This window comes from Micromonas pusilla (genome assembly GCF_000151265.4).
Source record: "Micromonas pusilla CCMP1545 genomic scaffold MICPUCscaffold_5, whole genome shotgun sequence".
NCBI lineage: Eukaryota > Viridiplantae > Chlorophyta > Mamiellophyceae > Mamiellales > Mamiellaceae > Micromonas > Micromonas pusilla.
The window spans coordinates 537005-562929 of NW_003315886.1; the positions used below are offsets into that span (position 1 = coordinate 537005).

The following is a 25925-nucleotide window of genomic DNA, read 5'->3' on the forward strand; positions in this document are numbered from 1 at the left end:
CCTCCGTCCTCTCCCTCGAACGAAACCGCCTCCAGCGGCGCGACGGTCCACGCGCCTGAGGGTCGTTCCATACGAGCGAATGTCGGGGTGGAGTTCAAAGGCGTCAGTTGGAGTTGAAAGGCGTCGAGGGCGAGGATTGAAACCGTGAGGTGGGCGGAGAGAGACGACGTGCAAAGTCCTTAAGAAACGGCGTTCACCACGCCGACGCGGTCGTACGGGGACCAGTGTATAGAACGCGCCCAAGTCGAGCTCGAGTATCGCCGCGTCCGGCGGGTCCAGGCGCTTGTAGTAGTTCAGCGCGACGCCGTTCCGCTTGAACCCGAACCTGGTGTAGAAGGCAATCGCGTCGTCGTTGTTCGTCTGCACGTGCAGGTACGCCTGCTTGATGAACGGGTCTTTGCTGCCCTCGTTGAGCGCGTGTTTCAGCAGCCGCGTGCCGATGGCTCTGCGCGCGACGCGGAGCGAGGGGATCGGTCAGCCGGCGACGCGTGGCGAACGACGATTGGATGGACTGTAAATGTAGTTTCATACGTGGAGAAACGTGGGGTCTGTATCGTCGCTCGGCGTACCTGTCCCGCCACGGCGCGTACACGCCGACGATCATGATGTACTGCCGCGCGGCGTCCTTCTCCGGCGTGAGCTCGAGCCTGCACGCGATGGCGCCCACGAGCTCGTCCCCGACGTACGCGAGCTGCGTCGTCTTCCCCGCGGCGGCGCACTCGACGTAGAATTTATCCTGCGGAGTCGATGAACGGACGCGTCAGTCGGGGGAACGGGACGCGTCGGACGACGGTCCGTCCGTCGGCGCGGGGAGCGACGCGTCGAGACGAGGTGAGACTCGCGCTTTCCAGCGTCGGGGACGACGAGTCTCGCGCGCGGAGCGGGGACGCGCCGCGTAGCGTATCGGGAAGATGACCGCGTTCAGACGCCTCAGCGCGGGCTCCGTCGCCGGGGTGAGGTCCTTAAACGTCACCGCGACCGGCCCGGAGGGGACGTCCTCGTCCGAGCTCATCCCGTCGCGGCGGCGGTGCGGTCTGGTGTGCCAACTACCCTTCGTACGACTCTTTTGCCGCCAACTGCGACTTAAAAACGAACATCTGCGAACGCCCCGCCCGCCAGCTCAGCGCCACAACGCGGGGGCGCTCGCGGCACGATGACGCCCACGCACGGCGTCGCGAGGCTCTGCCTCGGGCGGCTGAAGACCCCGAGGACGGCGAGAGACGCCCGGCGGCTCGCGACGAGCGCGTCCGCGGCGCACCCGAGCCACGGCCCGCCCGGGCCGCGACCGTCGTCGAATCATCAACCTCACCCGCCGCGCCAACAACAACAACAACGACAACAACACCCGGGCGGCTCGATCCCCGCGAACGTCGGGAACAACATCCAGCCGACGCGTCGCCCGATGTCCTCCGCGTCCACCGCGCCGTCGAGCGAGGACGCCGCGAAACGCGTCGGACGCGCGCTCTCCGCGCTTCAGCTCGAGGAATCGCGCGGGTGCTGCGACGTCCGAGGGAAGCGATCGCTCTTCAGCGAGTACGCGCGAGACGAGCTCGCGCGCATGGACGACGCGCTCCCTCCGGGGGCAGCCCGAGAGCGATGGCGCGGCGTCGTCGCCGGCGGGTTCGCGCGATACGCCGCGCTGAGCGAGCAGCAGCGCGCGGCGCTCGTCGCGGAAGCGAGGGCGCTGCTGAGCGGCGGCGGAGGCGGAGGCGGAGGCGGCGGCGGCGCGGGCGCGGGCGTCGCCGTCGCAGAGGTCGAGCGCCCGCGCGAGCGGGCGCGGGCGGGCGGGTTTTGGCAGCAAGAGATGCCGTCGACGTCGACGGCATCGGGAGCGGCGCCGCTCGCGCGCCGCGACGAGGAGGACGACGGCGAAGAAGACGACGGCGACTCCGACGACGTCGCGACGCGATTGCTGAGAGAAGGCCCCGGGAAGCCCGGGGGCAAGGGCGCCGTCGCGCAGAGCACGAGCTGGGAGTCCGCGCTCGCGGCGTCCGCGTCTTCGCCCGCTTCCTCGTCGCCCGCTTCCTCGTCGTCCGCGTCCGCGTCCACGTCGGCGTTCTGCGCGGCGAACGCGGGCACGGGGATATCCGCCGTCGAGCTCGCGGGGCTGGGAGGATCCTTACGCGGCCAAGAGCAAGGCTCGGACGCGTGGCACGCGTTGCGATCGACGCGTCTGACGGCGTCCGCGTTCAGCAACGCGTGCGGATTCTGGCGCGGCGGCCGGAACGAGCTCTGGGAAGAGAAGCTCGGCCTCGCGGAGCCGTTCGCCGGGAACGAGGCCACGGAGTGGGGGTCGTCGAGAGAGGACGACGCGTGCGAGGCGTACGCCGGGCTCACCTCGGCGTCGGTGTCGCACATGTTGTTCCGCGTGCTGTCCCCGGACGAGGCGGAGCTGTGGCTGGGCGCGTCCCCCGACGGACTCATCGCCGCGCCCGCGGCGACGACGGGACCGGGGGCGGGACCGGGGGCGGGGGCGGAGGGCGGCGCGGAGATGCCCCCGGGCGTCCTCGAGATCAAGTGCCCTTTCAACAAAGGGAAGCCGCTCGCCGCGAAGCCGTATCCGAACGTGCCGTGGTACTACGTCCCGCAGGTCCAGGGGCTCATGGCGGTGTTCGATCGGCAGTACTGCGACGTGTTTTGCTACACCGAGAACGGCGGGAGCGCCGTATACCGCGTCCGGAGAGACCCGGAGTACTGGGCGCTGATGTATCGCGCCCTGAGCGATTTCTGGTGGCAGCACGTCGTCCCGGGGAAGCACGCGATCCGAGAAGAAGCCGCGGCGGCGGCGGAGGGCGACGAGGGCGAGGGTCCCGCCTACGAGAAGTACCGACCGGCGGAGACGCACCCGCTGACGGACGAGCTCAAGCGGCGGAGCCACGCGATCGCGCGCGGCTCCCCGAAGATGTTGTACACCCCGGAGCAGACGAGGGAAGCGATCCGGGTCGCGAGGAGGAGGAAAAACGTACTGTAGAGAAAGTTTAGGAAGTGCGAAAGCGAACAGATCAACGCCACGACACATCATCGAGCGCCCCTTCGTCGCGGCACGCGTCGAGCCAGCGCGGCGCGCGCGGAGCTTCCTTCCTCGGGTCGCTCGAACGACGCGCGAGGATGCGGCTCGCGCACGCGAGACCGCGCCTCGCGGCGACGGCGACGGCGTCCACGTCCACGTCCGAGCCCGCGACCGCGGGCGTCCGCGCGTCGTCGTCGCTCGCCGCTCGAAGACGCCGCGTCAGCGTCGTCGTCGCGCTCCGGCGGAGGACGCCGTCGCGCGCGCGCGTCGTTCGCCCTCTCGCGGCGCTCCCGGAGGAGATCTCCGGGCTCGCGCGCCGCCCGGGGCACGTCCAGCGCGCGGACGCGCCCGCGAACGCGCTCCGCGGCGACGCGACCGCGAACGCGCGCCTCGTCTCGTCGAATCCGTCTAATCCCGTCGTCTCGAATCTCGCGGCCGCGCGCGCCGCGGCGCCCGCGCCGCCGCCGACGCCGAACGCGGTCACGGTCACGCTCCCCGCGTCCGCGATCTTCGCGCTGACGCTCGGCTCCGTCGCCGCGTGCGGCACCGTCTTCATGCTCGCGGTCGCGCCCGCGCTCCGAGCGATGGAGCGCGCGTCCGTCGCCGCGGAGCGCGCGGCGGAGGCGTCCGAGAAGGCGATGCTCGAGTTCGAGAAGCTCTCCGCGCAGACCGCGGAGGACCTCCCGAAGACGCTCGCGGAGATGGAGGCCGCGGGGCAGGAGTGGGACGAGCTCGGCGAGGAGCTGCGCGAGCTCCTGGCGCGCGTCGAGCGATGGGGGCAGTTCAGCGGCGCGGAGGAGGCGCTCACGAAGCTGACGACGTCGGTGCTGGAGGAGCCGACGAGGGTGATCGACGAGGCGGAGTCGTACATCAAGCGGCTGTCCGACGACTTCACGCGGACGCTGAACCAGCTGTCGGACTGGGACAAGGACCTGCGGTCGTCCGTGGAGAGGGCCGCGTTCTCGGAGGCGTGGGAGAGGCAGGGGAATGGCGAGAAGAAGCTCCTCTCCTCGGACGCGGACGGCGGGAAAGGCGGCGGAGGACGAGAGGACGGCGGGAAGGCGTCTCCGTTGCTTCTGCTCGCGCGGCAGAGGCAAGCCGTCGCGGACGCGATCGCGGTCGCGGAGGCGGCGACCGCGGACGCGCAGGCGGCGACCGCGGAGCTCATGAGCGGCGGCGGCGTCGACGCGGACGGCGACGCCATCGCGGCGATGGAGGGCAAGGCGGAGAGCGTCACGACGGCGCTGAGAGAGGCGCTGCTCGCCGTGGAGGAGGCGAAGGAAGCGTCGCGGTCGTTCGACGATGGCGACGGCGACGGCGACGGCGACGGCGACGCCGCGCGCTCGAGCGGGCTCCTCGCGCTCGAGAGAGAGCTCGAGAGGAAGCGCGACGCCGCGGTGGAGCGGGCGCTGAAGGGGAGCGTGGACGCGGACGGGGACGCGGACGGGGACGCGGCGGACGCGGAGGAGGGGGACCGCGGTCCGAACGACTCGGGGGACAACGCGTTCGTGCCTTGAACCGAGCGCATCCATCGAGTAACATCTATGTGTATCCTTTCGCGACAAAAAACCAAACCGAACCAAACCGAACTATCTCCCGCGCGCGTCCGCGTCCCTCGACGGCCAGTGCTCTCTGAGCTCGTCCGGGAAGAAGGACGCGTACCCCGCGTGATCGCGCGCCACTCCGAGCGGGTTCAAGAGCCCGACGCCGGAGTTGAACCCGGCGGGCTCCTCCTCCCCCGGCGCCGCGTGCGCGAGTTCGCTCGCGTCCCGCCGCGTCCACACGAGCGCGCCCGCGTGCGCGTAGTCCACCTCGAACCGCCCGGCGTTGCCGCTCGGGAGCCAGTACCCAGACGTCGGGACTCGCGCGAACAAGTCCCACTCGCGAACGACGCGCGTGTAGCGCAACGCGGGCGAGTCGTCGTCGACGCGCGCGCGAAACGCCGAGTCGCCGACTTTGGGTTGCCCGAACGTCACGCACTCGACCGCGACCGCGTTCTCGTCGCCCGCGAGGTTCAGCACGTCGACGTCGTGCGCGAGTCGAGACGCGCAGAGCGTCGCGAGCGCGCCGCCGAGGCTGTGCCCGACGACGACGACGCGCGGCGGCGGCGAACGCGAAGACGTCGAAGAAGAAGAAGAAGAAGAAGAAGCCGCGGCTTCCTTCCTCGCCCACGCCGCGACCGCGCCCTCGACGTCGTTCAGAACCGTCCTGTACGCGCTCGCGTACCCCCTGTGCACTCTCGACCCTTCCAACGCGTCCGGGGCCTCGCTCCAGACCTCCTGACCGGCCATGGAGTTGACCTGGCCTTCGCGGAGTAACCCCCGCAGCGGCGACGGCGTCGTCCCGCGGAAGCAGACGACGATCCAGTTCGGTCGCTCCAACCTGACGACCGCGACGCGGCTCACGCCGGCGGCGGCGCCGTTCGCGCTCGACGCGCTCGACGACGACCAGCCTTCTTCCCTTTCTCTTCGCACCTCCTCCGCGGTCTTGAACGTCGGCGTGAGCGGGCCAACCCCCGGGTCCGGATCCAGCCACAGCGCCGGCTCCGCGGGCGCGCCGAGCGACAAAAACTCTGCGCGAAGCGCCGCGGGGTCTCGCGCGATCAGCGGCTCAAACCCGAGCGGCGTCGCGAGGTCTAACCTCGCGCCGTCGTACGACGGGTCCCAGAACCCGGGCTGGCCCGCGTTCCAGTACACGAGCATCGCGAGCTTCGCGAGGAGTCTCGAGCCCTGCGGGGACGCGGAGACGCGGGAACGGGTCATCAGATATGCTGAGATCGCGATCGGGGCGCGGGCGGGTGCCCACTTCGCGCGCGGCAGGGGCGGCGGGGACCGCGCACGCGGGGACGGGGAGGGACGACGGCGTCGCGTCGCGTCGCGCACCTCGAACGAGTGCGGGTCCAAGTCCAGCGGCGTCGGCGGCGCGTCCGCCGCAGCCGCGGGGGCGTCCGCGGACGACGCGCGCGAGGACGACGCGCGCGGCGACGACGACGCGGGAAAAACCACCGCGCCCCCCCGGGTCCGCATGCTGGTCGTCGACGACGCGACGCGCCATCGCGGGGACGCGCGCGTCCACGACGCGCGCGGGGTCGGTCGCGCGAGCGGACGCGCGCTCGCGCTCGCCATCGCCATCGCTCGCGCCGCGGCTCGAAGCGCGGCCATCGGCGCGCGAGGGAGTGGCTCGCGCCCCGGCGACGCGACGTCGCGTCGCGTGGGCGGGCGGTCGGCGTCCACGGGAACTCGCGCGAGCCGCCGCGCGCGCGCCGACGAAAAAAAGGTCTCGGGAACTTCCGGAGCGGCGGCGGGGACATACGAAGACGCGCGCCGCACGTCCCGTCATCATCCGTCATGGCGTTCTGGGGCCTGAAGCTCGAACCCAACAAGTGGACGCCGTTCGTCCCGCCGCCGGAGGAGCAGCTCCGGCTGCACGTCTCCCAGGCGCGTCCCGCGACCGCCGTCCCGCGTCGCGCTCGCGCGAGGATCGATCGAACCGCCGCCGACCGCCGCCGGATCGATCGATCGATCCTTACCGTCGTCGTCGCCCTCGTCGCCGCGCGTCGCGTTCATCCACGGCGCCGCGGCGGCTCCTCCATCGCGTCCCCGCTCCGCCGCGCCGCTCGCGTCTGACGTCCCCCCCCACCCCTCCCCCGACCCCGCCCCGCCCTCCTCCTCCGTCGACGCAGGCGACGCTCGGGGACGGCGTCCCGAAGAAGGGCGACCGCGTCGTCGTCAAATGCCGCGCCGAGGCGGAGGACGACGAAGCGCGCGAGGCGTTTAACATCGCCGTCATCATCGGCGGCGTCGTGGAGACGTGCCATCTCGACCTCATCTTCAGCGGGTACGCGGAGTTCTACGTCGAGGGCGAGCTCCCCGTGCACCTGACGGGGTATTTCCTCCCGGACGACGACGACGACGAGATGGACGAGGAGGAGGCGCGGCGCGCAATGTACGGCGACATCGAGGACGAGGACGACGAGGAGGACTCGGATTTCGACGAGGAGGGCGGCGCGTACGACAGCGACGAGGACGAGGACGAGTTCGGGGTGTTGGAAGACTTCGACGACGACAGCGACAGCGACAGCGAGGACGACGACAGCGACAGCGAGGACGACGACGACGACGACGACGACGACGACGACGACGACGCGCCGAAAAAAAAAACCAAAAAAGGCGGCGTGACGATCGAGGAGCTCGACGACGAGGACGCGGTCCCCGAGAAGAAGCAGGAGAAGAAGCGCAAGGAAGCGCCCGCGTCCATCGCGAAGAAGGAAGCGCCCCCCACGAAGAAGCAAGTCGTCGAGGAGAAGAAGCCGAAGGAGCAAAAGGAGCAAAAGAAGGAGAAGCCGGCGGCGGCGCCGGCGGCAGCCGCTCCCGAGGCTCCCGCGGGCGCGAAGAAGCGCGAGTTCAAAAACGGCATGGAGATCGTGAACATCTCCATGGGGAAACCGAACGGCGCGGTCGCCAAGTCCGGGAAGAAGGTCACGATGAAGTACGTCGGGAAGCTCCAGAGCGGGAAGATCTTCGACCAGACGCGCGGCAACGCGACGTTTTCGTTTCGCCTCGGCGTCGGCGAAGTCATCAAAGGCTGGGACGTCGGCGTCGAGGGCATGCGCGTGGGGGACAAGCGCAGGCTGACGATCCCGCCCGCGATGGCGTACGGGAAGAAGGGCGTCAAGGGCGCGATCCCGGGGAACGCGACGCTGATCTTCGACGTCGAGCTCGTGAACGCGTGACGCTTCGTCGGCGTTCGACGCGACGACGACGACGGCGCGAGGAAGGAAAGTGAAAGTGTCGCGCGCGGTATCCCTTAATATGTATGACGACTCAGTTGCCATCGCACGACTTGCTACGTAGATTTCGACGCCTCGTGCGCGCGCGAGCTAGGGCTAGGGGCGCGTCACGGCGTCCGCGCGTCGTCGTCGTCGTCGTCGTCGTCGTCGTCGTCCGGGACGACGAAGATGTTCCCCCCGCCCCCGCCGCTCGGGCTCCGCGTCGTCCCCTTCTTCCCCGAGCTCTCCTCGAACCCTCGCACCTGCGCCCTCGCGATGACCGCGTCGAGCTTGTTGATCGACAGCACCAACGCGACGAGCCCGCCCTGCGGTCGGTGGTCGTGAACGGATCGAGAGCGCGAGGTGAGCGACGGCGAGGGACGGAGGACGCGGCGGGAAGGAGGTTCGCGGACGAGCGAACGAGTGGGAATCGGCGTCGGCGTCGGCGTCGGCGTCGGAATCGGAATCGGAATCGCGACGCGACGCACCCCGATGACGAAGCCCGCGACCTCGTTCGCGGGAGGCAGCGCCCTCGTGGCGACGCCGCGCGACGTGCGAGCAGCGCGTCGCGGTCGCGTGGGCGACGCGCGGGCGCACGGCGCACGCGCGGGGATGACGCGCGGACCCGTCATGCGCGCCCGAGCGCGACGCCGCAATGGATCCCGGCCAGAGTGGTGTCGGCGCCAAGTCTGAAAAAAGTTCTGGCGCGACTTTTTGCGGCGGCGAAGAGTGACATGAGATCGCTCTCTTCCAACCGTCGGGCGGCGCACACTCGGACGCGCGGCCACGCACGCCCCACCCGCAAAACCCGTCGCAAGATGCCCGAAGGCCTCGACATGAAGGACGTCGGCGCCGCCCTGCCCGACGAAGACGACGCGAACGACCCGGACGTGCGTCCTCCGCGCCGCTTCGCGACGCTTTCAAACGCAACTTCGCGCGATCGCGCGATCGCGCGCGCGCGTCGTCGTCGTCGATCCACTCCCCGCGCGCGCGTCTCCTGACGCCTCCCTCCCTCCCTCCCTCCGTCGCGCGCGTCGCCGCAGTTCGCGTCCAACGTGGACCAAGCCCAGGTCGCGAAGGCGCTCTCGCAGCTCCAGGGCAACCCCGGCCTGGTGAACGCGCTTCAGCACAAGCTCGACGACCTCGTCGGCATGAGCTCGGGGTTCGTCGAGAGCCTGCACTACAAAGTGCGCGCGCGCGTGAACGCGCTCACCACGCTCCAGGAGTCGCACGACGAGCTGTACGAGAAGTATCTGGACGAAAAGCGCGCGCTCGAGGCGAAGTACAGGGATCTGTACGCGCCGCTGTACGTCAAGCGCGCGGGGATCGTCAAGGGCGCGGAGGACGTGGACGCCACCCCGGGGGAGGACGACGACGAGACCGAGGAGGCGCCCGTCGGGATTCCCGATTTCTGGCTCTGCGCGCTTCGGAACCACGAGATCTTCGAGCAGCAGATCACGGAGAAGGACGAGCCGGCGCTCAAGTTCCTCAACGACATCACGTGCACGCCGCTGCAAGACCTCCCCGTCGACGAGAAGAAGAAGGAGGAGGAGGACGACGACGACGAGGAGGAGGAGGAGGATGACGAGCCCCAGAGAGGATTCCGCCTCGACTTTCACTTCGACGAGAACCCGTACTTTTCGAACGAGGTCCTCTCGAAGTCGTACCACATGGTCGACGAGGAGGATCCGATCTTGGAGTCCGCGGAGGGCACGGACATCGAGTGGGCGCAGGGGAAGAACCTGTGCGTGAAAGTGCTCAGGAAGAAGCCGAAGAAAGGGGACAAGAAAGGGAAGCCGATCACGAAGACGGAAAAGGCGGATTCGTTTTTCAACTTTTTCTCGCCCCCCGACGTCCCGGGCGAGGGCGACGACCTCACCGAGGAAGAGGCGGAGCAGCTCCAGGACTTCATGGAGATGGACTACGAGATGGGCGCGATCATCAAAGAGAAGATCATCCCGGACGCGATCTCGTGGTTCACGGGCGAGGCGAAGCAGGACGAGGACGACTCGGACTACGACGACGAAGACGACGACGACGAGAGCGAAGATTTCGACGAGGACGACGAGGACGACGACAGCGACGACGACGCCCCCGCGCGCGGCAGAGGCCGGGGCAAGGCCAAGTCCAAGGCCCCCGCGGGCGCAGACGACGGGGAGAAGCCCCCGGAGTGCAAGCAGCAGTGAGCGAGAGAGGATTGGATTCCATTCGGCGGCGATGGATGATTTTGATCTCGTCGCGAGACCCATTTGGTTGCGTCACATGATCGAACACCCCTTGCTCTTCGCCTTCGCGCCCGCGTTCGGCGGCGCCGTCTTCGGCCGCGGCGGCGACCCCGGCGACCCGACTTCTTCCCCCTCCTCCACGCTCGACAGCGCTCCGCCCGGGGAGTTCGGCATCGAAGCGGACGCGCGACCGCCCGGCGAGCGCTCCGGCGAGCGCTCCGGCGTCGCGGGCGCGCGCAACGCCGCGCGCGCCGCCTCAGCCTCCTCCTCCTCCGCCTTCTCCGCGGCGTCCATCTCCGCCCTCCACGCCTCCCTCTCGGCCTCGATCCTCGCCGCGTCCGCGTCCCTCCGCTTCCGCGCCGACTCCGCAGCCTTGGCCTTCGCCGCGATCGCGAACTCCCCCCACTCGTCGTCCCTTCCCGCGCGTCCCTTCCCGGCGCCCGCGGCGCTCGCCGCCGCCGCGGCGAGGACGCCCTCTTTCCCGCCGCTCGCGTCTCTCACGACGCTCTGGTCGAGCTCGCTCGGGTCCCACCACTCCGACTCGCCCTCTCTGTCCCCGGTCGAGTCGTCGCCGTCGCTGCCGTACTCTTCGAACCAGTTCCCGAGCCCGACGCCGCCGGGGACGACGGAGAGCGTCTCGGAGAGCGCCCTCTCGGTCCGGCGGCTCGACGATCCGAATCCGCCTCCGCGGTTGAATCCGCCCTGACGCCGCCGCGGGTCGTAGAAGCCGTCGTCGTCCCCACCCCCCGCGCTGAAGTCCTCGTCCTCGAACAGCGCGCGCTGCCTCGGCCGGCTCTTCCCGACCGGCGGCGTCTTCGCCGGCGCGAGGTCCTCTTTCGTCCACCAGTCCTCTTTCAGCCCGCGAACGTCTTTCGGGACGACGCGCTTCTCGAGCGCGGACCGCGGGGACATTGGCACGTGCGTCCTGAATAATCCATCCGCGCGGCCGCGCGGTCTCAAGTCGTCGCGCGTCATCATCCGCGTCTCGACTTTTGTCTCGTGCTCTTTCAAGTCTTTCGCCCCGCGCGGGATGAACGGCGAGCGCGGCGACAGCGCGAGCTGCGACGCGAGCTCGTTCGCGAGCTCCTCCTCCCACGCCCAAACCTCGGACTTGTCGCGCATGACGCGCGCCTCCCACGAGCTCTTCGGGAGCCACGCGAACGCCATGTTCGACGGAATCGTCCCGACGTCGAGCTCTTGCTCCCATATCTGCGGGTCCGCCGGGCGGTCGTCCCCGGGGCTCCTCGGCGCGTCCGCGGAGAGGAGCCCCATCGTCGCGCGGTCAACGAATGACGACGACGACGTCCGTCCGTCTCGGAGAACTTCGCGGCACGAAATCGAAAACGCACGACGGTGCGATTCTGAAGTTCATCGATCAGTTGAAAGGGGACGCGATCAAATGTTGAAACTGCGGGGTGGGTGAAAAACTTTTGTACTGAACGCGCCTGAGTACGTTCCCGTGTAGTACGCTCGGGTGGATTTGCGCATACGATTTTTCGCGGACCTATCACGGGTGGAAAAACGGCGATTGGAGGCTCTCGCGCCCTTTTCGCGCCATCGAGTTATCCATCGCGCGCGACGACGACGACGACGACGACGCGCGACATGAGCGGCTTCGGAGCGTTCGTTCGAGGCGTCCGCGCGGACGTCGCGTCGAGACGCGACGCGAGGCGATCGGCGACCGAGGACGCGGCGACGACGACGGGCGCCGCGCGCGCGCCGTTCCTCTCAACGCGTCTCAAGCCGATATCCGACGCGAGGAAGTTGTGGGCGAGCGCGACGCAGAGCAGGCTGGGGGTGGAGACGTCGTTCTCGGGGGGATCCGACCGAGTGGCGTTCGTCACGGAGCCGAGGACGGGGCTGAAGCTTCCGGGTGCGCGTCGTTCGCGTCGTCCACGTCGCGTCGTCGTCGTCGTCGTCGCCGCCGCCGCCTCCGCCGCCGCGCGTTCGTCCGTCTCGCGATGACGCGCGCAGGCTGGGTCCGAACGAAAAAATCCTGATGAAAAAAATCTCACTCGCTCGACGCTCGACTCGCCTCGCTCGCTCTCTCCTTCCGACCCACCGACAGGCTCGTTCTGCGTGCGCGGGAAAACATCCGACTGCGCCCCTCTCGCGGGAATGGGCGTCCGCGTCAAGCGCATCGCCGGCATCGGCGTCAAAGTCTACGCCTGCGGTCTGTACGTCGACCCCGAAGACGCGCGCGCCGCGCTCGGCGACCGCTTCGTCGGCCGCGACGTCGCCGACGTCGGCAAAGACCAGTCGCTCTTCGACGGCGTGCTGCGCTCCGACGACGTGGACAAGACCGTGCGGCTGGCGTTCGCGAGGAACATCGACAGCGCGAAGATACGCGACGCGCTGAGCGAGCGCCTTCGACCGGCGCTGGGGAGAGACAGCGAGAGCCTGAAAACGTTTGAGACGTATTTCGACGGCGTGACGTTCGAGAAAGGGCAGGCGCTTACGTTCAGCGCGACGGGGGGGAAGCTCGAGACGACGATGAAGGGGAAGAGCGTCGGGGTGATTCACGACGCGAGGTTGTGCGCGGCGCTGTTCGACGCGTACTTGGGGAGGGACCCGGTCGTGCCGAGCGCGAAGCGGAGCCTGGGAGAGGCGCTCGCGGCGCGCGTGGTGGGATAAAGTCGTCTGTCGTCCGTCTGTTCACAGAGAGAGTTCTTTTCAAGTCGCGATTCATAAAAATCCAGCTGTGCGTCTTCGTCTGTCGCTCGCTCCGAGGTTTGAACGAACGACGACGGTCGGGCAGTCTCCTTCGCGCCGCGCCGTCGCGCGGTCGCTCGTCATGCTCGCCTCCCCCTCCGTCGCGCGGGGCCCCGCGGACGTCCTCGCGCACGCGGAGATGGTCTCCCTGCGCGTCGCGATCGCGCGGCAGATCGCGACGTCGCGCCTGAGCGTCGCGCAGGGCGAGACCGGGAAGCTCGTCGCCGCCGCGGTCGCGGCGTCCGCGAGCGCGCTCCTCGCGCGGTCGCCGTCGGCGTCGCCGTCGGCGTCGCCGTCGGCGTCGCCGTCGGCGTCGCCGTCGGCGTCGCCGCCCTCCGCGAACAAGACCGCGAACAAGCGCAAGCGCGGCACGCCGCAGAGGACGCCCGCGTCGTCGCCGCTCGACGCCGCCGCGCCGTCGCCCCCCGCGGCGAAGACGACCCAAGACGCCGCGGCGCAGACGTCCTCGCCGGAGGAGGCGGCGAAGGAGACGATCCGCGACGAGTGGCAGCGGCTCTACGCGCTCGCGATGAAGCACGGAGGGAAGCTCGACATCGGGAGGACGCGCCACGACGCGATCGCCGTCCTCCAGGACGAGGCCCGCGTCGCGCGCGCGGCGGCGAAGAACGCGCGCGAGGCGCTCGAGACGTTCACGCGCGAACGCCGCGAACACCGCGAACGCGGCGTCGTTGACCGCGAACGCTTCGAACGCGCCTCCAGCAGCGACTCGCTCGTGTTCGACCTGTTTCCTTATCCCTTCAAGTGGTCGCCACCCGAAGTCTCCGCGGACGCGACGCTCGCGGCGCTGGAGGAGGCTGCGACGCGCGCCGAGTCCGACGCGAACGCCGGCGACGCCGCGTTGCGGTGCCTCGTCGAGGCTATCAATCACGAGGCGAGAGCTGAGCTCGAGCTCACGTGGCGCGCGGAGTGCGCGCGACAGAAAGACATCGCCGCGAGGGTCATCCGCGAGATCCAGTGCTTCGGCATGCCGGTGACGGGCCTGAGCGCGAAACTCGTGGGGGCGGCGACGCCGCCCGCGCCGCCGGTCAACGTCGAGATCGACGACGCGGAAGACGACGACGACGACGACGACGGCGCCGACGCGGCAGAAAAGCGCGACTGGCAGAACGAAGACACGCAGCCAGAGGACGACGTGGAGAAGTCGCCGGCGCCGAGACCTGAAGGGAACGGCGCGTCCGCGACGGACGCGCCCGAGCTCGCGCGGTCGGACACTGACGCCGACGCGGAAGAGTCGGACGAGGACGACGACGTCCCGATCGCGAAGCTTCTGATGAAGACGGATCCGAGGCCGACGAGGCGGTGCGTCGTCGACGCGACCCCACGTCGCGCCGCGTCCGAGCCTCCGCCGCTGATGTGCGAAACGTGCGGCGCCGGGCCGTTTAAGAAACAACACGGGCTGAACTTGCACAAGACGCGATGGTGCGTGAAAGAGAAGGACGCGGACGAGACGCGGGCGCGCGAAGAAGCGCCGCCGCCGCCGCCCGTGAAGCGCGGCCGCGGGCGTCCGAAGGGCAGCAAGAACAAGAACAAATTCCTCGGAGAGCTCGACTGAACGTCGCGAAGTGGCGCGCCCGCGCGAGAGAGCGAACGAACGAAACGAACGAACGAAACGAACGACGCGCCCACGGCGGATCGAATCGACGACGAATTAAAATCACAATCCCTCAACGCTCACGCCGGCTTCGCCTCGTCCCACCCGAGCGCGTGCTCGTACACCTCGTCGTACGTGCTCACGAAGTGCACCTCGATCCCTCTCTTCACCTCGTCGGACAGCTCGTCGTAGTCCCTCCGATTCCCTTCCGGGAACAAAATCGTCGTCACGCCGCTCCGCCGCGCCGCGATCGTCTTCTCCTTGACCCCCCCGATCGGCATCACGATGCCCGTCAGCGTAACCTCTCCGGTCATCGCGAGGTTCGGCCTGACCGGCTTCCCGGTCGCCAACGACACCATCGCGGTGATCATCGTGCACCCCGCGGACGGCCCGTCCTTTGGCGTCGACCCCGCGGGGACGTGCACGTGCAGCGCGGTGTCGTCGAAGAAGGTGTTGCCCGGGTGTTTGCGTTGTAAAAACGCGCGCGCGTAGGTGTGCGCGATGGTCGTCGACTCCTTCATGACGTCCCCGAGCTGCCCGGTCGTCTTCAGCGTGCCGCCTTTTGAGCCGCCGCCTTCCTCGCCGTTCTCCGCGGATCGGACGTTCTGTTGCACCGCGGTGCACTCGATGTACAGCGTCGAGCCGCCCATGGACGTCCACGCGAGGCCGGTGACCACCCCGGGCGGCGTCGTCTCGTAGATTCTGTCCGTCTGAAACGGCGGCTGGCCGACGTATTCGATGAGGTCCTTCCCGGCGTCGACCGCGATCGCGTGCTCGCCCGCGACCGCGGACGCGTCGATCGCGTCCTTGACGCCGTTCTCCGCGTCAGCGAGCTGTTGCTTCGCCTCCGCGACCTCCTCCTCCGCGGCTTTGAGGATCTTCTCGCTCTTCGCGCTCGCGGCGACTTTTTTGTGCTCCGCCTCCTTCGTCTCGAGGTTCTTCATCGCGGCTTTGACTTTCGCGCGCGCCTCGCCGACGCGTTTGGACGCCTCCGGGCCTTTCGACTTGGCGAGCTTCAGCGCGACTTTGCGATAGATCTTCTCCAGGTGCTTCTGTAAGTTCCGCACGCCCGCTTCGCGGCAGTAGTCCTCGATGAGCGACTTCATCGCCTGATCCGTGATTGACGCTTCGCTCTCGCCGACGCCGCTGCGCTCTTTCGCGTTCTTCTCGAGGTACCTCCGCGCGATCGCGTTCTTCTCGTCCGCGATGTACCCGCTGAGTCGCACGACTTCCATTCTGTCGAGCAGCGGCCCCGGGATCGTGTCTAACACGTTCGCGGTGCACACGAACAAAACTTTGGACAGATCCACGGGGACGTCGAGGTAGTGATCGAGAAACGAGCCGTTCTGTTCCGGGTCCAAGAGCTCCAGCAACGCGCTCGCGGGGTCGCCCTGGTACCCGCGTCCGAGCTTGTCGACCTCGTCGATCAACACCACCGGGTTATCCACCCCCGTGCTCTTGAGGCACTGCACGAGCTTCCCCGGCATCGCGCCGACGTACGTCCGTCGGTGGCCTTTTATCTCCGCGACGTCGGACAAGCCGCCGACGCTGAAGCGGAAAAATTTACGATCCAACGCCCGCGCGATGGACTGCCCGATGGACGTCTTCCCTACGCCGGGAGGGCCGACCAGAGTGATGATCTTCCCCTGCGTCGTCCCGCGCAGCTGCCCGACCGCGATGAACTCCAAGATGCGCTCTTTCACGTCCTCGAGACCGTAGTGATCGTCGTCCAAGACCTTCGACGCCTCCGTGATGTCGAGGCGTTCCTCGCTGCTGTGTCCCCACGGAATCGACGTGAGCCACTCCAGGTAGTTGCGCGTGACGTTAAACTCGCTGGACGAGGGTTCCAACCCAGAGAGCTTCTGGAGTTCTTCTTCGATCGTCTTCACCGCGTGCGCGGGGGCTTGGTCCCTGAACGCGGCAAACTTTTCCGCAAACTTTTCCGCGAGCGCCGTTTTATCGTCCCGCTCCATCCCGAGCTCCTTCTTGATGCTCTTGAGCTGCTCCATCAAGAAGTACTTCCGCTGGTCGCCGCTGATCTTCTCCTCGACGCGTCGGCCGATGTCCGCCTGGAGCTTCCCGAGCTCGACCTCTTTCTTCAGCAGCGTCAACGCCTTGTTCAGGCGGTCCCTCACGTCGACGGTGGATAGAATGTCCTGCATGGCTTGGTCGTCCGCGCTGCACATGGACGTCGCCAAGTCCGCGAGCTTCGCGGGGTCTTGAAAGTCCGAGAACCGCTGCGCGAAGTACTGCAGCGTCTCTTTCGCCATCGGGTTCACTTTCAGGAGATCTTTGATCGTCGCGATGACCTCGTTCGCGGTCGCTTTCAAGACGTCGTCGTCCTCGGCGGGCTTGTGCGGCTTATCCTTCAGATGCTCCACGCCGACGACCATCGGGTCCGAGCGCATCGTCTGCGTCTTCCGCAGGCGGTGGTGCCCGAGAAGGAGCAGCGTCACGCCGCCCTCCTCGGCGTCGTCCCCGCTCTTCTTCTTCTTCGCGCCGGGTGCGCCCGCGGCGGCGGCTTTGCCCTTCGCGGCGCCACCCTTCTTCTTACCCTCGGCCCCCAACTCTTTCTCGTCGTCGTCGCCGTCGCCGTCGTCCTCGTCCTCCTTATAATCCACGATTCGAATGATGTTGTTCACCTGCGCGAACGTCCCCACGTCGTGCATGTCGTCGCTCGGGTCCCAGTTCAGGGACTCGTCGGAGGGCGCGTCGCCGGCCGCCGCATTTACCGCCGCCGGTCCCGTCGCGTCCGACTTCTTCAGGAACGCCCCGACGTACGCCTGTCCGCGCGATTTCATCTCCTCGAGCTCCGCGATGAGCTTCTCGTCGAAGATCCTCACGGGCATGATCACCCCGGGCATCAGCGGTCGGCGTTCGAGCGGGACCACGAGCACCTGCGGGTGCGACGAAGGATGGCCGCTCTGTATCATGATCCCGCCGCCCGCGGTGGAGGGGGCGTCTCCTACGCTCGACGCGAAAGCGCGGCGAGCGCGAACGCGCGTGACGCCGCGCATGGCGTTCCACAGCCGGTTGCCGTACCCGTCGTCGCCGTTGCGCGAGCCTGCGGTGGGGTGGGGTGGTAGGGGGAGTCTCCATCCGCGCGAGGCGAGAGGAAGAGATTAAATCAATCGTCAGCGGGAATTCTCTCGCGACGGGACGACGACGGGACGGACAGGACGACGCGAGGGACGACCGACGTCACCGCGCGACGCGTCGGGGCGTTCGCGGGACGCACCCGGCATGTCGCTCAAGTACCTATGACGCGGGTACCGCGCGGGCGCGATCGCGACATCGGGCCGCGACGCGCGAGCGGCGGCCTGCGCGACCGCCTTCGCCGCGCGTCGCATCGACATCTTCCGACGAGGCTCCCGTCGACGCGACTAATCTAATCTGAACGTCGCGCCCTCCGAGATCGAACGCCGTTCGCGGCGGCGACGGACAGACGCGGGGATCGGCTGAGGTCGCTCACGCCGAGGCGTCGCCGGATCGCGATCCCGAGATCGCGCGTGTGGCGTGCCGCACGCGCCGGATGCTCTGAGGTGCCGTCAATTTCTTCGGCAACCTTCCTGTCGTCGCGTCGTCCGGTCGCCACGCCAGCTGGCGAGATTTGCGGAAAGTTTCGGAGACGCCGCCCACCGCCCGCTCTTCCTTCCGCGCACAGAAGCGACGCGCCGAGGTCGGCCGCGGCCGCGCCCGCGATGGTGCGCATCGCGGAAGAAGAACGCCCGATCTCCGTGGACGCGCTCCGCGCAGATCTCGCGGAGAGCCGACTGCGAGAGATGAAGCTCGCGGAGGAAGTCTCGGAGCTGAAGGATTCGATCGACGCGGGAGCGGGCGACGCGGACAAGGACGCGGCGGTGAAGCGCGCGATGGAGACGCAGCGCGCGAGCCAGGCGACGATCAAGAGCCTAGAGAGCGAAGTGCGCGCGCTGCAGACGAAGCTGCGGATGATGGAAGCGCACAAGGCGTTCGCGGCGTCGGACGAAGACGACGCGAGAAGGGCGCTCGAGAGCGCGATGATGCTGTTCGCGCTCGCGATGACGCTCCTCGTGTTCTTGGGCGTGTCCGAGTGGGCGGGGTGGACGGACGTGATCGGGTGGGTCGCGCGGAGCAAGCTCGGGGACGGCGGCGGCGAGTGTCGCGCGACGTGACGTGACGAGAGAGGCGCAGGTCGGGGAGCACACTCGTAGGTCGTCGCGTAGAGCGCTAAGCGTTTAGTTTCATCATACTCGTAGTAGGCGCGCGGCGTCGTTCGTCGCTCAGAGCTTCAACCCGTCGACGAGGAACGCGCTCAACTTCTCCGCGAAGCTCCGCTCTTCTTCGTCCTCGCCAAACCTCGCGTCCGCGGCGGCCACCGAGCACCGCGCGATGGCCTCCGCGAACTCCGGGTACGTCGCCTCGCAGTCCAACGTCTGCAGCAGCGCCGTCGCCTTCTCGTCCGTCTTCCTCTTTTCCTCCGCCGCGGCGGCCCGGGCGGCGTCTTCGTCCACCTCCGCGCCGCGCTCGATCTCTTCTGCGTCCATCGCCGCGAGCTCCGCGTCCATCTCCGCGTCCGCGGCGGCGTCGACGTCCGCCTTGGGGCTGAGCGCGGCGGCGAACGCGGCGAGGGCTTCGATCGTCGTCACCGTCGCGGACGCCGGGCCGGGGCTGGGCGGAGTCTCTTCGTCCGCGGCGGCGGCGGCGGCGGCGGCGGCAGCCTCGTCGGCGTCGCCCTCGGCTGGGGTTTCGCCGTCGTCGCCGTCGCCAGCCTCGCCGCCTTCGCCGCCTTCTTCCGCCGCCGCGGCGTCTTCGCCCTCGCCAGCCTCTCCGTCGCCCTCGCCCTCGCCGCCCTCGCCGCCCTCGCCGCCCTCGCCGTCCTCCGCCGGCGCCGGCGGATCGAGCGACGGAATCTCCAGCGGCTCCCCGACCGGCTCGTCGTCGCGCAGGCACCCGGCTCGCTTCAGCAACCCCAAGAACGCGCGCGCGGTCACCACCGGCGGCTTCGACGGCGGGACGTCCGGGTCCGTCGCGACCATCCCGGTCGCGACGCCGGCGAACGCGGCTCGCGTCTTTCCCTCCGACGCGCGCTTCGTCGCCTCGTCCGCCATCTTCGCGTCCCACGGCAGCGGCGCGCCCGCGGTCGGTCGCGACATGTGCGGCCCCTCGATCAGCGGCAAGATGTGGTCGTGTATCAGCGTCGCGACCCTGCGGTCGAGGCCCGGGAGGTGGTGGTATTTGACGTGCGCGACTCTCACGAGCGCCTCGGCGTACTGTCGGTACACCAACTCGCCCGTCGGGTCCAGCGGATCGGGGGTCTCGGGCGGCGGTCTGACCGCGTGCTCCGAGACCAGCTCGGGCGCTTTCCGTCGCGGTTTGTCCTTCGCCCACGCCGGGAGGATGGCGCGCGAGACGACCGCGACGGTGACGTCCGCCGTCGTGATCCCGGCGCGTCGCAAGAGCGCGATGAATCCCGGCACCGTCAACGGCACGGCTTTGTTCGGGTTGACGTTATGCCCCGCGTCTCTCGCCGCGGCCACCGCGGCGACTCTGTAGACGCCTCGCAACTCCGAGTTGTGACGCAAGAAGAGATGATCGAGCTGGAAGGTCACCTTCTTGACCGTCTCCTGTTCCTCGTCCATGAGGTCCTCGACGTCAAGCTTTAAATTTTTCGTCGGCTCGAAGGGCGCGCCGCCCTTCTCCACGACCGCGCGGTCCTTCTCGAACGTCCCTTTGAACACGCTGCCGTCCTCGAAAGTGTACGTCCCCTTGCCGTGCTTCACGTTATCTTTCCACTCGCCGTCGTACCGCGTCCCGGTCGCGTACTGAAACACCCCTCTCCCGTGCCGTAACCCGTTTTGAAACTCCCCCTCGTACTTATTCGCGGTGTTAAACCACGCGCTCGGATCGTCCTCTTTGATCCACGGCGCCCTCCACGCGTGCACGCCGTACCCGTGCGGCTTCCCGTCGAGCCACTCGCCGTTGTACCACTCCCCGTCCTTCTTCCACTCCATCTTCCCGACGCCGTTCTTCAAGTCCTTCGCCCACTGCCCGACGTAGACGTCCCCGCTCGCGTACGCGAACGTCCCTTGCCCGCTCTTCTGGTCGCACGCCCACTCGCCGTCGTACCGCTCGCCGACGTTCGAGTCGTGCGTTAAAACCCCGCGGCCGTGGCGCATGCCGTCGCGCCACTCGCCGTCGTACGTCGTGGACGAGCTCGCGAACGTTTGGATCCCTCGGCCGTGTCGAAGGCCCCGTCGCACGCCCCCCGCGTACGCGCTTCCGTCCGGCCACGAGTACGTCCCCTCCCCGACCGCGACGTTGTCCACGAAGTCGCCCTCGAACACGATGCCGTCGACCCACTCGTACTTTCCTCGGCCGCACATCTTGCCGTTCTCGAACCCGCCCTCGTATCGATGCCCGACGCGGAACGTCGCGATCCCGCGGCCGTGGTAGTACCCCGCGCTCGAGACGTCGCCGTCGTAATCGGACACGGAGACGGCGACCATCGCGGGTTCGACGACGCCGCGCGGTTTCGCCATGGCGCGCGAGCCCGGGGGGGTGTCGCGACGGGGGGGGGATGGCGTGAGCGCCGCGCGAACGTGCGGTGCGTGCGCCCTGCGCGCGCGCGAGTGGCGTCCCATTTTGGGAAATCAATCCAACGTCTTCTGTTTGACTTCTTTTCACGACTTCGAAGACCCGACTTTTCAGCGGTCGCGACGACGCGACGTCGTCTCAGATCGCGTCGCCCCGAGCACGCGCGGCGGATCCCACGCGGGCGGGCGCGCGCGCGAACGCGACGCGATGGACTTCCGAGGCCAAGCCCTCGCGGAGTGGATGATGACGCTGATCATCGTCCTCTTCTCCCTCGGCGGGTTCCTCTACGGGTACCACGTCGAGAGTTACTCCGCGATGATGACGACGTACGTCACCGGCGTCGCGCTCGCGTTCGTCACGACGTGCCCGGACTGGTGGTACTTCAACCTGAACCCGGTGAAGCTCCTCCCGATCGATTCCGATCACCCGCAGTGGGACACGAAGTACCTGTACCTGCACCCGCCCGGGTGCAAGTGCGAAGCGGGGAAAGCCGCGGGCGGGTGCGGCGAGGACGCGAGAGACGGAGAGCCGGACGACGCGGAGACGAAGGGCGAGTGGTGGAAGCTCGGCGGGTGGGGGAGGAAGAAGAAGATGAACTGAACGCGCGGCGCAGCGCGCGCGCTGCGTGGGATTTAGGGTTTAGCTTTAAACACTATAAGTATAGCTTATAGCAGGAGCGAAGAAGCGAACGGAACGACGTCTGTCTTCGCGACGGATGATTTGATCACGTGATCACCCGCCCGCCGCTCACTTCTTCGCCTTCACGAGCTTGGACTTCTCCATCGCGAGCACCTTCTGCACCCTCTCCACCGCGCGCGGGTCGCCGGTGGCGACGCCGACGCACTCGGCGTACGGCGGAGATATCTTCACCTCGTCCAACACGACGATCGACCGCCCCTCCCACCGGCACGGCAGCGTCCTCGCGAGCGCGTCGAAGATGTCCTGCGCCTCCGCGGTGACGTCGACGCCGATGTTCGCTGCGCGCGGTGGTGCCGGGGGGAGGGTGGGGGTGGGGGGAGGTGGTGAGATGAGATGGATGGGCGCGGGTCGGGCGGGGGTAGGGTCCTCGCGCGTCGCGGGGAAGAGAGGATGGATCGCGGGTTCGGATTCGATCGGTCGAATGAAATTAGGGCGGCGAGGACGAGGCGCGCGCGGATCGGTCGATCGATCGAGAGGACGGACGGACGGCACACCCGCGCTGATCGTCGCGGCCTTGACCGCGGCCTCCTCTCTCTTCTGACACCGCGCCTCGTCCACGACCGGGAGCTTCTCCATCTTCGGCGGGTCCGACGGCGGCGTCGACTTCAGATCGCTGACGCCCTCCGCGCGCAAGATCCGGACGTCGTGCGTGTTGACGATGTCACCCTTCGCGCGGAGCACCGCGAGGCCGGTGCCCTCGTCGAACGTGAAGACCTCGCCCGCGAACTTCTCCCCGGTCGCGGTCACGCCGGAGACGACGTGCCCGATGCCCCAGTCCGCGACGCCCATCGTGTCGTCCTCTCGCGCGTCGGCGAGTGTCCCGCGCGGTCGAGGGCGCGCGGAATGTGTGTGTTATTTCAAGTCTCCGTGACGCGGAATCGATGGTTCGCGGTCGGCTCTCCAAACAGAACCGCCGCGTTCACTTCTTCCGCTTCCGCCCCCGCAGCGCGTGACTCGGATTCGATTATATCCGCCGGCGGCTCAGCTGAGAGCTCGCACTGCTCGGCGCGCGCGCGCTGACACGCACATCGCACGCGCGAACGTGTAGCGTTACTTCCGATACGCGAGCGCGTGTGATCTCCGTACGACACCGCCGCTAAGGTGCGCGCGTCGCGACGCGCGACGGCCGATCGCGTTACCCCCGAAAAGCGCAGTCGTTCGCTGAAGACAGCCAGCTTTTCTTCGTCGACCACATCGTCGCCGCCGGCGTCGTCTCACGCCCTCCCCCCCCGCACATCACCCCAGGCCGAGAACACACCATGGGCGCGGCGACATCCACGACCGAGGGCGCGGCGCTCGCGGCGTCCGCGCCCGCGGCGCAGCGGCCGACGTTCGTGGACGCCCCCGCGACGACGACGGAGGAGGCGGGATCCGAAAACGGCGCGTCGCGAATTCTGTGGACGCCGGAATACCACCCGGAGTCCATCGTCCCTCCCACGAGCGGCGTCGGCCAGGGCACGCTCACGGTCCGCCAGACCGCGATCTCGACCGCGATGATCATGGAGGACCAGCCGATGACCCGCAAGACGAACATCGTCTGCACGATGGGACCGAAGTGCTGGGACGAGGAGACGCTCGGGAAGCTCATCGACGCGGGCATGGGCGTCGCGCGGTTCAACTTCTCGCACGGCGACCACGCCGCGCATCAGGAGGTGCTCGACCGCGTGCGCAAGGTTGTGAAGGAGAAGGGCGCGAACGTCGCGGTGCTCTTGGACACGAAAGGCCCGGAGATTCGCACAGCGATGCTGAAAGACCACGAGCCGATCGAGCTCGAGGCTGGCCAGCCCATCATCGTCTACGCCGCCGGCCCGGAGGAGTACCTCACGTACGAAGGGTACAAGAACGAGACGGAGACGAAGATCGGGTGCTCGTACGCCAAGCTGTGCGAGAGCTTGAAGCCCGGGAACAAGATGCTGTTCGCGGACGGCTCGCTCGTGATCGAGGTGACCGAGATTCTCGACGAGAGGAACCTCAAGGGGAAGGTTCTCAACAACAAGAAGCTCGGCGAGCGCAAGAACGGGAACCTCCCGGGCGTCAAGGTTGATCTCGACGTCCTGCAACCGAAGGACGTCGACGACATCAAGAACTTCTGCTGCGTGAACAAGATGGACTACGTCGCGGTTTCCTTCGTGCAAACCGGCGAGGACGTCAAGTACGTGCGAGAGATTCTGGACGAGAACGGCGGCGAGAACGTCCAGATCATCTGCAAGATCGAGAACGAAGAGGGCATGCGCAACTTCGACGACATCCTGAAGTACACCGACGGCATCATGGTCGCGAGAGGCGACCTCGGCATGGAGATCCCCTCCGAGAAGGTGCCGCTCGCGCAGAAGATGATGATCACGAAGTGTAACATCGCGGGCAAGTTCGTCATCTGCGCGACGCAGATGCTCGAGTCCATGTGCGAGAACCCGCTCCCGACGAGAGCGGAGATGACCGACGTCGCAAACGCGGTGTTCGACGGCGCGGACGCGACGATGCTCTCGGGCGAGACCGCGAACGGCGCGTTCCCGGACAAGGCTGTCGAGACGATGGCGGCGATCGTCAAGAATGCCGAACTCGGCATCGATTACTGGGCGCAGTACAACTTCCTCTCCCGCATGAACGCCGGGGCCGGGCGCATCTCATCCCTGGAAGCCTCCATCGCGTCAGTCGCGAAAACCTCCGTGGAGTACTCCGCGGACGCGAACGGCGACGGCGTCATCTCCGCCGAGGAGGGCACCGACATCATCGTCATCACCGAGGACGGCGTCGCGTCGGATCTACTCTCGAAGTACCGCCCGCCGTGCCCGATCTTCGTCGTGACGAACAACCCGTACGTCGCGCATCGCACGCAGACGCGCTGGTCGCAGTTCGCGTGCCTCGTCGAGGGCGAGCTCACGCTCGAGGTGGCCGCGAAAGCCGCGAGCGACGTCGCGCACGCGCGGTACATCCCGTTCGACGACCGAAGAATCCTCATGGTGACGTCCCCGGAGCACGGCCCGGTGAAGACGCACGCCATCTCGCACACGGTGACGATCCACGAGGGTATCGCGTCCAACTCGAAGACTGATCCGCTGCCGACGTCGTACGTGGACCCGGGGAACCTTCACATGACCATCTCGCAGCGCGCGTCGGACATCTCCCTCGATCAAATTTTGAAGCCGAACAAGGGGTACCGCAAGACGAACATCGTGTGCACGATGGGCCCGAAGTGCTGGTCCCTGGACGGCATGCGCGAGCTCCTGCGCGCGGGCATGGGCGTCGCGCGTTTCAACTTCTCGCACGGCGACCACGCCGCGCATCAGGAGGTGTTGGACCGGTTCCACGAGGCGTGCGCGCTCGAGGGCGCGGCGATGAAAGAGAGGCTCCATATCGACTTCACCCCGAACTGGGCGTGCCTTTTGGACACGAAAGGCCCGGAGATTCGCACCGCGATGCTGAAAGACCACGAGCCGATCGTTCTCGAGGCTGGCCAGCCCATCACCGTCGAGGCCGTCGGGGACAAGTACACCGAGTTCGAGGGGTACAAGACGGACGAGGAGACGCGCATCGGGCTGTCTTACGCGCGGCTGTGCCAGAGCGTCAAGCCCGGGGGAACGATTCTCATCGCGGACGGCTCTATCTCTATTCGCGTCGACTCCATCGAGTCCGACACCGTGCTCAAGGGCACGGTGATGAACACGAAGAAGCTCGGCGAGCGCAAAAACTGCAACCTCCCCGGCGTCAAGGTGGACATCCCGGTGCTCACGGCGAAGGACATCGACGACGTGCAGAACTTCTGCTGCAAGAACAAGATGGACTTCGTCGCGGTTTCCTTCGTGCAAACCGGCGAGGACGTGCAGTTCGTTCGTAAGACGCTGGACGACGCCGGTGGGCAACACGTTCGCATCATCTGCAAGATTGAGAACGAAGAGGGCATGCGCAACTTCGACGACATCCTGAAGTACACCGACGGCGTGATGGTCGCGCGCGGCGACCTCGGCATGGAGATCCCGTCCGAGAAGGTCTGCCTCGCGCAGAAGTTGATGATGACTAAGTGTAACATCGCGGGCAAGTTCGTCATCTGCGCGACGCAGATGCTCGAGTCCATGTGCGATAACCCCTTGCCGACGAGAGCGGAGATGCTCGACGTCGCGAACGCGGTGTTTGACGGCGCGGACGCGACGATGCTCTCGGGAGAGACCGCGAACGGCGCGTTCCCGGACAAGGCTGTCGCGACGATGGCGGCGATCGTCCGCAACGCCGAGGAAGGCCTCGAAGGCGACACGACGTGGTCCAACGTCTGGAACAACACCCCAAAGCCGGTCACCCCCCTCGAGGCCGTCGCGTCCTCCGCGGTCA

The 25925-nt window shown here is 67.9% G+C and overlaps 17 protein-coding genes across 17 annotated transcripts in view; 11 read left to right on the plus strand and 6 right to left on the minus strand.

Annotated features, from left to right (window-relative positions):
• Positions 1–240: 240 nt before the first annotated feature.
• MICPUCDRAFT_11550 (uncharacterized protein) lies at positions 241–736 on the minus strand (the record flags this gene model as incomplete). The annotated part of the gene is made up of 2 exons (XM_003058772.1): positions 241–445; positions 570–736. Coding segments are annotated over 2 exons (372 nt in total), but the record flags the coding sequence as incomplete, so codon positions are not given.
• A 1413-nt stretch (positions 737–2149) lies between these two features.
• Positions 2150–2755, plus strand: MICPUCDRAFT_5716 (uncharacterized protein; the record flags this gene model as incomplete). The annotated part of the gene is made up of 1 exon (XM_003058392.1): positions 2150–2755. A coding segment is annotated over one exon (606 nt), but the record flags the coding sequence as incomplete, so codon positions are not given.
• Positions 2756–3108: 353 nt separating this feature from the next.
• Positions 3109–4527, plus strand: MICPUCDRAFT_57965 (uncharacterized protein; the record flags this gene model as incomplete). Its single annotated transcript, XM_003058393.1, has 1 exon — positions 3109–4527. One exon carries the CDS (start codon positions 3109–3111, stop codon positions 4525–4527), a length of 1419 nt encoding a protein of 472 aa, XP_003058439.1.
• A 717-nt stretch (positions 4528–5244) lies between these two features.
• Positions 5245–6376, plus strand: MICPUCDRAFT_68083 (uncharacterized protein; the record flags this gene model as incomplete). The annotated part of the gene is made up of 2 exons (XM_003058394.1): positions 5245–5739; positions 5893–6376. Exons 1-2 carry the CDS (start codon positions 5300–5302, stop codon positions 6374–6376), a joined length of 924 nt encoding a protein of 307 aa, XP_003058440.1. The 5' UTR covers positions 5245–5299.
• Positions 6377–7418: 1042 nt separating this feature from the next.
• On the plus strand, positions 7419–7736 carry MICPUCDRAFT_8797 (uncharacterized protein; the record flags this gene model as incomplete). The annotated part of the gene is made up of 1 exon (XM_003058395.1): positions 7419–7736. A coding segment is annotated over one exon (318 nt), but the record flags the coding sequence as incomplete, so codon positions are not given.
• Positions 7737–7906: 170 nt separating this feature from the next.
• Positions 7907–8410, minus strand: MICPUCDRAFT_57968 (uncharacterized protein; the record flags this gene model as incomplete). The annotated part of the gene is made up of 1 exon (XM_003058773.1): positions 7907–8410. One exon carries the CDS (start codon positions 8408–8410, stop codon positions 7907–7909), a length of 504 nt encoding a protein of 167 aa, XP_003058819.1.
• Positions 8411–8614: 204 nt separating this feature from the next.
• Positions 8615–9964, plus strand: MICPUCDRAFT_44287 (Nucleosome/chromatin assembly complex protein; the record flags this gene model as incomplete). The annotated part of the gene is made up of 2 exons (XM_003058396.1): positions 8615–8668; positions 8822–9964. 2 exons carry the CDS (start codon positions 8615–8617, stop codon positions 9962–9964), a joined length of 1197 nt encoding a protein of 398 aa, XP_003058442.1.
• A 72-nt stretch (positions 9965–10036) lies between these two features.
• Positions 10037–11275, minus strand: MICPUCDRAFT_57970 (uncharacterized protein; the record flags this gene model as incomplete). The annotated part of the gene is made up of 1 exon (XM_003058774.1): positions 10037–11275. The coding sequence occupies one exon, from the start codon at positions 11273–11275 to the stop codon at positions 10037–10039; it is 1239 nt and encodes a 412-aa protein (XP_003058820.1).
• A 333-nt stretch (positions 11276–11608) lies between these two features.
• Positions 11609–11968, plus strand: MICPUCDRAFT_57971 (uncharacterized protein; the record flags this gene model as incomplete). The annotated part of the gene is made up of 1 exon (XM_003058397.1): positions 11609–11968. The coding sequence occupies one exon, from the start codon at positions 11609–11611 to the stop codon at positions 11966–11968; it is 360 nt and encodes a 119-aa protein (XP_003058443.1).
• A 153-nt stretch (positions 11969–12121) lies between these two features.
• Positions 12122–12637, plus strand: MICPUCDRAFT_47275 (uncharacterized protein; the record flags this gene model as incomplete). The annotated part of the gene is made up of 1 exon (XM_003058398.1): positions 12122–12637. One exon carries the CDS (start codon positions 12122–12124, stop codon positions 12635–12637), a length of 516 nt encoding a protein of 171 aa, XP_003058444.1.
• Positions 12638–12797: 160 nt separating this feature from the next.
• Positions 12798–14288, plus strand: MICPUCDRAFT_57973 (uncharacterized protein; the record flags this gene model as incomplete). Its single annotated transcript, XM_003058399.1, has 1 exon — positions 12798–14288. The coding sequence occupies one exon, from the start codon at positions 12798–12800 to the stop codon at positions 14286–14288; it is 1491 nt and encodes a 496-aa protein (XP_003058445.1).
• Positions 14289–14334: 46 nt separating this feature from the next.
• MICPUCDRAFT_33463 (uncharacterized protein) lies at positions 14335–17260 on the minus strand (the record flags this gene model as incomplete). Its single annotated transcript, XM_003058775.1, has 3 exons — positions 14335–15187; positions 15284–16789; positions 16949–17260. The coding sequence occupies 3 exons, from the start codon at positions 17258–17260 to the stop codon at positions 14408–14410; spliced, it is 2598 nt and encodes an 865-aa protein (XP_003058821.1). The 3' UTR covers positions 14335–14407.
• A 752-nt stretch (positions 17261–18012) lies between these two features.
• Positions 18013–18481, plus strand: MICPUCDRAFT_57975 (uncharacterized protein; the record flags this gene model as incomplete). The annotated part of the gene is made up of 1 exon (XM_003058400.1): positions 18013–18481. Exon 1 carries the CDS (start codon positions 18110–18112, stop codon positions 18479–18481), a length of 372 nt encoding a protein of 123 aa, XP_003058446.1. The 5' UTR covers positions 18013–18109.
• A 1545-nt stretch (positions 18482–20026) lies between these two features.
• Positions 20027–20815, minus strand: MICPUCDRAFT_17051 (uncharacterized protein; the record flags this gene model as incomplete). The annotated part of the gene is made up of 2 exons (XM_003058776.1): positions 20027–20522; positions 20601–20815. Coding segments are annotated over 2 exons (711 nt in total), but the record flags the coding sequence as incomplete, so codon positions are not given.
• Positions 20816–21110: 295 nt separating this feature from the next.
• Positions 21111–21311, plus strand: MICPUCDRAFT_8652 (uncharacterized protein; the record flags this gene model as incomplete). The annotated part of the gene is made up of 1 exon (XM_003058401.1): positions 21111–21311. A coding segment is annotated over one exon (201 nt), but the record flags the coding sequence as incomplete, so codon positions are not given.
• A 190-nt stretch (positions 21312–21501) lies between these two features.
• MICPUCDRAFT_47278 (uncharacterized protein) lies at positions 21502–22391 on the minus strand (the record flags this gene model as incomplete). Its single annotated transcript, XM_003058777.1, has 2 exons — positions 21502–21880; positions 22097–22391. The coding sequence occupies 2 exons, from the start codon at positions 22389–22391 to the stop codon at positions 21651–21653; spliced, it is 525 nt and encodes a 174-aa protein (XP_003058823.1). The 3' UTR covers positions 21502–21650.
• A 470-nt stretch (positions 22392–22861) lies between these two features.
• PYK (pyruvate kinase) overlaps positions 22862–25925 on the plus strand; it is a gene marked incomplete at both ends in the record, with an annotated part of 6079 nt that continues 3015 nt past the window's right edge. Inside the window, one exon of the mRNA XM_003058402.1 lies at positions 22862–25921. Coding sequence (XP_003058448.1) covers positions 22862–25921 — 3060 coding nt within the window. The remainder of the gene's footprint in view (positions 25922–25925) is intronic.